The 9,302-nt window shown below is 36.9% G+C and overlaps 1 protein-coding gene across 2 annotated transcripts in view; it reads right to left on the reverse strand.

Moving 5' to 3' along the window:
- Nucleotides 1–37: 37 nt before the first annotated feature.
- Nucleotides 38–9,302, reverse strand: part of si:ch211-112c15.8 (tumor necrosis factor receptor superfamily member 1A) — a 13,968-nt gene continuing 4,703 nt past the window's right edge. The window contains exons 6-11 of one of the 2 annotated variants that reach the window (XM_005946364.3): nt 8,727–8,800; nt 8,117–8,242; nt 7,761–7,907; nt 7,085–7,122; nt 6,759–6,867; nt 38–2,925 (exon numbers count right to left, since the gene is read on the reverse strand). In XM_005946364.3, the coding sequence (XP_005946426.1) occupies nt 2,585–2,925; nt 6,759–6,867; nt 7,085–7,122; nt 7,761–7,907; nt 8,117–8,242; nt 8,727–8,800 (835 nt within the window). In that variant the 3' untranslated portion in view covers nt 38–2,584. The remainder of the gene's footprint in view (nt 2,926–6,758; nt 6,868–7,084; nt 7,123–7,760; nt 7,908–8,116; nt 8,243–8,726; nt 8,801–9,302) is intronic. The other variant, XM_042228122.1, reaches the window with a different exon arrangement.

The following is a 9,302-nucleotide window of genomic DNA, read 5'->3' on the forward strand; positions in this document are numbered from 1 at the left end:
GTTCATTTTCCTACAGACATTTTAAGAGATTTTAAAAAAAAAAATGCTAAATCCGTCTTTAGTTAGCCTCTAAACTGTGCTGTAGCTGGTGCTCCCGGTGGTTAACTGTCTTTATTCGGTTCATTTATAGCACACGAAATGATTAAAAGAAAAGAAGAAATGACAAATCGAAAAGGTGTGGGTTGAAGCTACAGCGTATATAACACCTACCCATGATATAAAAGAAAAAGATCAAGACATAAGGAAAATTAAATTAACTTCATCTTTAACCTCTTATTAAAAAAAAAAATTAAAGCCACCCCATGCCAAAAAGTGATTTTCTGTGTTTATATTGATAAATATAAACTGATAAAAAGGCAGTAGTCAAGAGGATTTAAAAAGCCTTTATATATACATAAACTAAAGAAATGACCTGTTTTGCAAAGATCTTTATGACTGCTTTATTGTGCCTACTCTGTGTTCAACATTATCATCTGTCCAAATTTTTTTTTTTTGGACACTTAAAATATCTGCTGTGTTCAACTTCTTGCGGTTTCTACTGCCCACTTGGCCAAGTATGATGTGAAAATCACATTTCTAACTTCAATAAATCTTTTCACCTGGTTAAATAAGTACAAAACCTTTACCTTGTAAAAGAAGTGTTTCTTACTCTGCATAGCTTGTTATATGACGTGATATCATTTGCGAGATATAGGTGACAGTAAAGGCCAACAAGTCATTTAGAGCAGTTTCAGTTCTGGTAATCTTTCATTTATTTATTTATTTATTTATTTATTTATTTATTTATTTATTGAGAAATACTGGAAATCCCTTTTTTGGCAGGTGACACTGGTGTGGTTAAAAACATGGCAAACACATGGTGATGTGCAGCCTGACAGCATATCTACATGACAGCAGAAGAATAATGCTATAAATTTAGAAGCTGCATGTAAACACATAAAGTGAATGTCGTCCTGTAAGGGATCTGTTATTTTTCCATCCAGTAACTATGAACAATATAAGGCAGCTGTTCTTTGTGCTTTTAGCCCAAATTTGCAATTCATGGGTGTAATCCAACTCAAGAATAAAAGCTCTTCAAGTACTGTGCTCCTATTTTCTTTGTAGGTGGGGTGTGTGTGCGCTTACAAATGCACACCAGCTGCTGCGGTTCAAACATACAGTCCATACTCCCACCTTGTGGCCAAACATTTTATTCATGACATATACATATACAGGTGACATTTTGATTTGGGGTTTTACAGTAGCACGTTTTCATAACAGTGTACCACTAAAGACCACAATGAGATGAAAAACATTAAGATTTTCACTTTCAGTTTATTCTGCACCACACAAATATTCATACAAATGGATCATAAATAAAAAAAATAATTATACTTTAACCTGTAAAACATATACAAATATTTATATCTCAGGGAAAGTGGCCTACATTCCCATTAAAATTTTCTTAAATAAACATCTTAAATGGGAAAATCCAAGACCTTTACTGTCAATGAAGTATAATGACACACACACATAGACACACAAAAAAACCTCTCAAAGTGAGATACCCAAACACCACAAGTGAGAACCATCCGTTCAAATGGAATATGTGTGGTGAGGAAAAACCCAGCATGCTGAACACTGACACCATTTAGTTGCAGGAAACTGAAAAACTGACGTCCTTTGGGGATTTCAGTTTTCTTCCTCTGCGAGAGTGCACAATAACAATCAGTGGCTGAGTTGTTATACCAAACGAGGGAGACGTCTGCAGCTGTGCTGCACAAACATCCCAGATGTGCACGGAGTGATCACGCACACGCACAGTTTAAAGATTCAGACTGAAAAAGTCTGTCCTTTGACAAGTCAAAAGGGGAAAAAAACAGAGAAATCTCAAGCACAGACTTGTGGAGGTAAAACAATCACGTACACTACACTAAGGAAGTGCAACTTCCTTGCTTACCCTTTAAGCACAAACACCTCCCAGTTATGCATGTACATTGCAGTACTGCTGTAAAAACCGCAGCCTCCATTGTTGGCATTTAAGAGGCACCACACAAAAAACTGGAGGTTACATTGTTCTAAACAACTTTTGGCAGCAGCCATTAGTTAAGGGAAGGGGACTTCCCTCAATATTTTTTTATTTATTTACTGTCTCCACCTACTGTAAGCTACAAGAATATTATGAGTGTGTTAAGAGGTGTTATGCGGTTCCTAAAAATGCTAATGATGCTCTTGAGGAAGTAACCTGATGTTCGAAACTGCATTTTGCACTGCTACAAATCCATTATTTCATATGTTTACATTCAACATTTTAGGTTTCTGTCTTAACATGAAATAAGGGTCCCCTTTTTTTACATTCCAGTTTAACAGATGTTTTTATTTGGCTTTAATCTACGTCTGCATTACTCAGTACGGGATATTTACGACATTGTTCCAGGTTTCTAGGGTTGTACTATATGGCTACAGATCGTAATGTCCTTTCCAGCGAGTGTCTAATCTTTCACACCAGCGTCCATGGCTGAATAATTTATGTTTCCAGTCATGTTATAGATAGCATTACACTTGTGCCGCCAGGTACAGCCTCAGTTGTCCCACACTGCTCCATTCAAATGGCTGTGAGTGCCTGTCTCTGGTCAGGCGTCCACTGCAGCTGTTCCAGGCTTTCCTGGAGCATCTGTGCACAGCCGGATAATTCCATGTAGTGTAAGGCTGAGAAAATATCACTGAGTTTGGAGGAAGAGTGCTGGCTCCACAGCCTCAGCATCTGGTACTGCTTCTCCATGGAGCCGAGACTGAAACCAGTCTCCATCTCGACTCGTGCCATCTGCTGGTCAGTCACCTTAAGCAGACGCAAGAACTCCTTCCACCTATGCAAGGGCACCTCCTTGATGATCGCGTAGAGGACGATGGCCGGCCAGCGATCTGCGTGGTCATTTCGTCTGGCAACTGGAAGGAGAGAATAATTAACAGTCAGAGGACACAGGGCACTGAGCTGCTTGTTTTGCGTTAGTCTGAGGTTAAAATAATCTGTATTTATGTGAAATAGAGCATTTGCGCAGCAGTTCAACTCCTGTCTCAAACAAGTCAATTTTGCTGCTTCTAAGAGCTTCCTGTTTGTGACCACCCTGTTAGGATATCTGTGAGTCACTGTCGTCATCCATTTCCACGATTAGAGAAACTAATGTGAAATGATAAGCAGTGATAACAGCAAGTGTTTTTTAATGTTTTTTTCCCCTTACACTGGACTCACTGGTAAAAACTTTGGTCATGTTTAAGATCAGCATTGTTACAGTGTGCAGTACTGTGCAAATGTCTTGAGCCATCCATCATGGCTCAATATTTTGCAAAGAAAATAGCAAAGAGGTGCAAATATCCACAGAAATGCATTAAATAAGGGCAAAACAGAGTTAATTTGTTCTAATGAGCTTGAAAGTCAAGATTTTGTGTGACCACCTATATTATCTAACACAGCCTGAACTCTCTTAGGTATTCTTTACTGCACTTTCCTTAACTAGTCTTTAGGAATAGTTCCCCAGGCTTCTTGGAGCACATTTAAAGCTTTTCATTGGCTGCTTTTCATTCCGTTCTCTGTCACTGCTTCAATAACTTTGATGTTCAGGCTCTAGGAAAGCCGATCCATGACCGATAGCCTTCTACTACGTGTTTTTCTATCCAGTATGCCTTTATTGCACTAACAGCGTGTTAAGCTGCGTGGACAACAACTGAAAAAAAAAACAATTTTTTTTGCTACGTTTTTTTTGTCTCTAATGTGTTAACTCAACACTGATTCATTCCTTGAGTGAGGTGTCTTTTTTATGCTTGAGTGAGTCATAGGTCAGTGTGAAGTGGCAAAATAAACAAACCAAAAAAAAATCGTCGGAAAATGATCAGAGTGAGAATGAGTGAAAAAGCAGCCAATGGCCAAAGACAGAACTTTGAAAGACCTTCAGAAAGCCTGAAGAACTACTGGTCAAGACTGCTTTAAAAGTCTGGCTCCTTGGAAGCAAGTATATAAAGAAATTAGGCATAATTCAAGACTTTAACTGATGATTTGTATATACTGACTCTAATAGAAAGCTTTTTTTAATGATTCAGTGTACACCTTGTAACAGTCACAATTGTGTGGTGTCTCTTTAAGACAATTTAAGTTAATGGTTAGTGATGTCACAAGTATGCGTCACTGCTCTCTGTACAGTGTGGGAGAAACGTGCTTGCGCATGGATGTATGGACTGACACGGACCTCATATATTTACCTTCCTAATTCAAAGTAATGTCACAGGTTGTAGGAACACTGTGTTTCATGTATGACAAGGCAGCAGCTGTTCAACCGGGCCTTGTAAGGTAGGTGATGTGTGTGTCAATTAAAGGACACCACTGTGGAATTCCCAGTACCAGTGTGGTTGTGAGTTTTTGACTATCCTGAGTGTTTTCTGCCGCCTCCTCTCAACCACTGAATACAACCCACGTTATAACCTCCAACCAGCATTATGGTATATTCTGAAAAACTAATTAATTAATAAAGTAATTACTAATTAAGTAATTCAGAAGATATACAGAGAAATTTGACCACATTATATCAGCACTGGTCTGCTAAGTGGAAAAGCTTTCTCACTTTGTAATAACAGGACAACAACAGTCAAGAGACGTAATGATACAGAATACACAACGCAAATAAAAGTCCCATCTCAAGCTTATGAAGAGGAGAACAGAGCATAATCCTCACCCCAGTTCAAACAGCACAAAACTAAAAACAGGTTTTGATCTTAGCCGTGAATGCCAACAACAACATGACCTCACTAATAACTGCAGTTGTATTTAAAGCACACCTACAGGCTTGAAAGGCTTACATTGAATATCAGGAGTTTACCATATGACACAGTTAACAGGCACATGTGTTCACTATCTGACTTGCCATTTGACTTAATGTCACATTGCTGACTGATGCGAACGAGTAAGAACGCTGTATTTCCTAGTTTCCACCTCCACAGATGTGGTTCTGATAAACACTATGGTGAACAAGAAGAGATGAAAAAGTAAAAACAACAGCACTTATAGATAGTATACCGCGCTTCTATCAGATGGAAGAAACTGCAACAGCAACATTTTTTAATTTTACTAATATAATTCAATTAAACAATTTAGCGGTAGCAAAATAGCGCTTCCTTTTAACAACACAAGCAGACAAGCAGGTATTTGAAGGGGTAGCTATTCTCCTTAAAGCTTTAGAAATATTGCTCGTTTAATGTTGATGATATTTGATATTTTTAGTTTTTTAAAGTGTATGTCTTTTTCATTCATTGTAAAACAACTGAGAAATTTCCCGTGGTTTTATTCATCATACACTATAATCGTGGTATCATTATGTTTTGAAGGTAATCTGCTTGGATCACACTTTATCTGAAAGCATTTGTTAAATTGTGAAACAATGAAATTGAAAAAAAAAAGTATGCCAAATGCCACTTTCTCTGGCTATGACCTACTGTTTACCACCTATTTAGGTGCGTCATAAAAACATGTGTCACTGATCATAAATGCTAATAACCTTACTGGAAAACTCAATGCTGAACACTTCCTCTTCTACAACTTTTCTCGCAGTTTTCACATCACTTATCTCAAACATTTACAGCCAAGCTCATCACACCCTCCAGCATTCAATACCTAAGTCTCACTTCGGATGAAGTCCACAGTCATTTAAATGAGGGGAGAAAGTTGAAGCGCTACGAACAATAGGTTTCACCTCCTCTCTAAATTAACACATTTCTTAAGTAATTCAGTGCAGCAGCATGCACCATCTCTACTGCTCACCACAGAAATAAAAAAAATCACACTGTGGTGTAGAAGCAAATTCTTAAGCAACTACATTATTTACCCAGCTTGTGCTGATTGGCCTGTTTTAAACTCCTAAGTGACCAAAAGATAACTCAGCCTTATAGTGTGTACTGTATAGAACTCATTTTGACTTGTCCTGAAGGACGTGATGCAATGACCCTAATCTTCTATCCATCTATCTAAATCTATATCAATATATCTCTCTCTCTATATATATATATATCTATATGTATATAGGGAAAGAGAGAGATGTTTTTTTCCTGCCTACTTAAAGGATATAATATATACAGAAATGAATAAATGTTGAAAGTTGTTTATCCTTTTATGAGTCATTTTGTCTCTGAAAATATGGCAAAAGCTTCCTTTGCACTTCATGTGTAAAAATATCTATAACACCACTGAGTTTCATTTGGTATGTGGTGTTCTTCTTAGCTGATAATCCCATGATTCTAGTAACAAAACTAGTATTTTCTAGTAGTAGAAGTAGTAGCAGAAGAAATTATTTCCTGCTAAAATGTTGCAGATAAAGTCACATTTATCAGTTTTATATTGCCAGTTATGTCTTAAACCATAAATGGTTACATTTACCCTAAAGTGCAATACAATGGAAGCCTGTGCTGAAGGGCAGAGAAGGATTTCGTCTGTGAATATTTAATACCGAATGACAGAAAAAGAAATGCAGACGGTTTGATTGTTGGCTGTTCTTGAATTTGAGGTTTTTTATCCTTCTTCACTGAACTCCTATTAAAAGTAAGGAATATTTTAATCACTCCTTACATTGGGAATGAGGAAATGACTTTTGAGACTAAAATAAACTTTTCCGAGAATTCTGCAGGGGGTGTTTTTGTTTTGTTTTTTTAATTAGAAATCATCAACACATAATTTACAAAGTCCAGTATTTTGCATGTCGTGCATGTTAGCAAGAGATCAAATACTCAGATAGTCTTACCTATCTGGCCATTGACTGGCACGAGAGTGTTGATGTGGGTTGGATGTTCTGACATGGCTGGACTCTGATTGAGAGTCAACATGGGAGTTTCCTCAGAGAATGTAAGCGTCTTGAAAGAACAAACAAGACAGCATGAGTGCAAACTTTGAAGTGCATGACAGGGATGACCAAAACTTTCTGCCTTTCTTGTGTGCTAATTATAAGCTAATGAGCTAATTATCTTGATGAACTATGTACAAGAAATTCTCACTGTGCACCTACAGTAAGTGTTCCTGCCTAGATTGCTATCTTTAAAGAAAACGAAGTGCATGAAACTGAGCACAAACCAGTGTGGTCGGGTTACTGCCTTGATGACTGGGTTGTTCTGTTAAAAAGGAAAGGAGATATTATCATTGAGTTTCCTGTCTGTTAGTCAAGACATGTTCAGTCACTAAGGCACATTTTTAAAACAGAACAAAATATGGATATTCTTCTATTTAATGCACAACTGGACAGTACATTTCACATTGTGAGGAGTAAAATGAGAAAATTTGTCCTTGGTTGCGATGTGTCATAGTATCTTAACTTCCCAGAGGTCAAGTAATGTAAAGTGTAGTACTTTACATATTAGTACTTTACATGTAGTACTTTACATAACTTTGATATTAGCCATATGAAAACTACATGAATGTCCCCAGTCAATATCTACCAAACCGCTAAGTTTACTCTGTGTACTGTATATTAATGCTCAGTGGTAGTTGTAGAAATACTCTGATGAATAAAAGTGATTGTTCAATTCAAAGCACTTGAAAAATAGTAAAACCCTGCACTGAACAAAATACAATTAGGCAATAGAAAAAAAGGACTGACAAAAGTAACAAAAGTAACATTTAACCTTCAGGGTCAAATTTGTGCCATTACGTTTTAAAGAAGATAAAGTTACACAAATCTCATATGAAATGCAAATACTTCAAATGTGTACAACGCACAGGTACTTTATTGGATTTATTTACTGCAGATTACCGTTCTTGGAGACTTCAGCCTCTTTCCTCCTCCTCCAGCAAAAACTGTCTTTGTGTTTGAATATCTTCATGGTGCAGATCAGCAGGAACCATGAGAGCAACACAAAGCTAATCACAAGAATCGCAAGAAAAATTCCTGCATTCCCCGCTGTGGACACAAAGACACACTCCACATCAATAAGTTCTGACGTAAGCATATTATGTCTTTATCCTCCATGTAAATTGGATAACAATCAGAGGCTGCTAAACCTGCTAAATGTCATAGCAAGTGTGATACATTATAAAACTAAACTACAAAACCAAGGGCAGTAAGTTAATGTATCAAATGTGTTGTCAAAATATAAAATGAGCACTAACGGTTACGTGGAATTTCTGTTATATAAGGATCTGATGGATTCGTGAAAGCCTTGGATGTTGAAACAAGAGCTTTGTTTGGAAAGGGAGTTGAAGTTGAGGCTGGTGTAACAGTTGTAGACATCAATCCTGTCGTACGATTAAAACAAAGAAGCAAGTTTGGAATTACTTCTCAACATTAGTGGGTTATATAATGTGATGTAATCTTCTGGTATACATGGATAGACAACACAATGCGTTTGCATTAACATACTTTAAGAAAAATACAATTTTAAACTTTATTATTTATTATTCTTGGTGCTGGTGCATTTAGTAATCTGGCTCCGAGAGCCTCAGTTGTGTTTTTTAAGTAGTTGCAGATCAAATCTGAAGTACGGTCAGGAGGAATTTTTTCCATTCTTCTAAATAGAGCTGCTTTATCTCAGCAATATTTTTGGGGATGTGTGGACCAAAAAGCTTGAAAAGCAAACCCACAGTATCACATCTTGTTTTCAAATCTCCTTTTCCTAAAGATCTACTTGAATGCTTAGGGCTCATTGTTTTTGCTGGCTCTCCTAACCTTCAGAAGAAGTCAGTCAGACAAAATGACATACATAATTAAAGATTCACTTACTTTTGTTTGCCACTGTGGTTGGAGACACAACTGGAGTTGTAGATGGATTTGTCGAAGCTGCAGTATTCGTTGGCCTATAACATAAAAAAACAGTATAGAAATCATCTGACAACACATATTTATCCTGACATTAAAAGCTAATGAAGCACCAACACAGGCAGTTATTTCTCCTGTCGTGTGTAAAAATGCATTCCAACATTAATCTGAGGTCCAGATTCAGACTGCATAATTCAAATGAATATATCTGCAAAAGTCAGTCTGTTAGTTTAAGTTCTCCTCTGTGTGCTTGCTTGCAGTGACTTATAGAGAGACTAAAAAAAACTAATCAAAGATTTTTCCATTGAAGGTTGACGTTTTCTAGCAGCATTGGAAAAACATTCAAACATTTTGCAACTAGGATGATCAGACCCCAGTTTGAGGAAAGCAATAATTTTTGTGTGTGACTCTGTGGGGACATGTTAGCAATGTTTTGAGGTAGTCAGAAATTTTCATTACCAATAACAGGTTACTAGATTTTAGTTTATTATGTAGAGGCCAAATTAATGACATTTAAAAGTAACTTTTCCAACTTTTACA

Source organism: Haplochromis burtoni, unplaced genomic scaffold (assembly GCF_018398535.1).
Source record: "Haplochromis burtoni strain Fernald_Lab_line unplaced genomic scaffold, NCSU_Asbu1 Contig_306, whole genome shotgun sequence".
Taxonomy (NCBI): Eukaryota; Metazoa; Chordata; class Actinopteri; order Cichliformes; family Cichlidae; genus Haplochromis; species Haplochromis burtoni.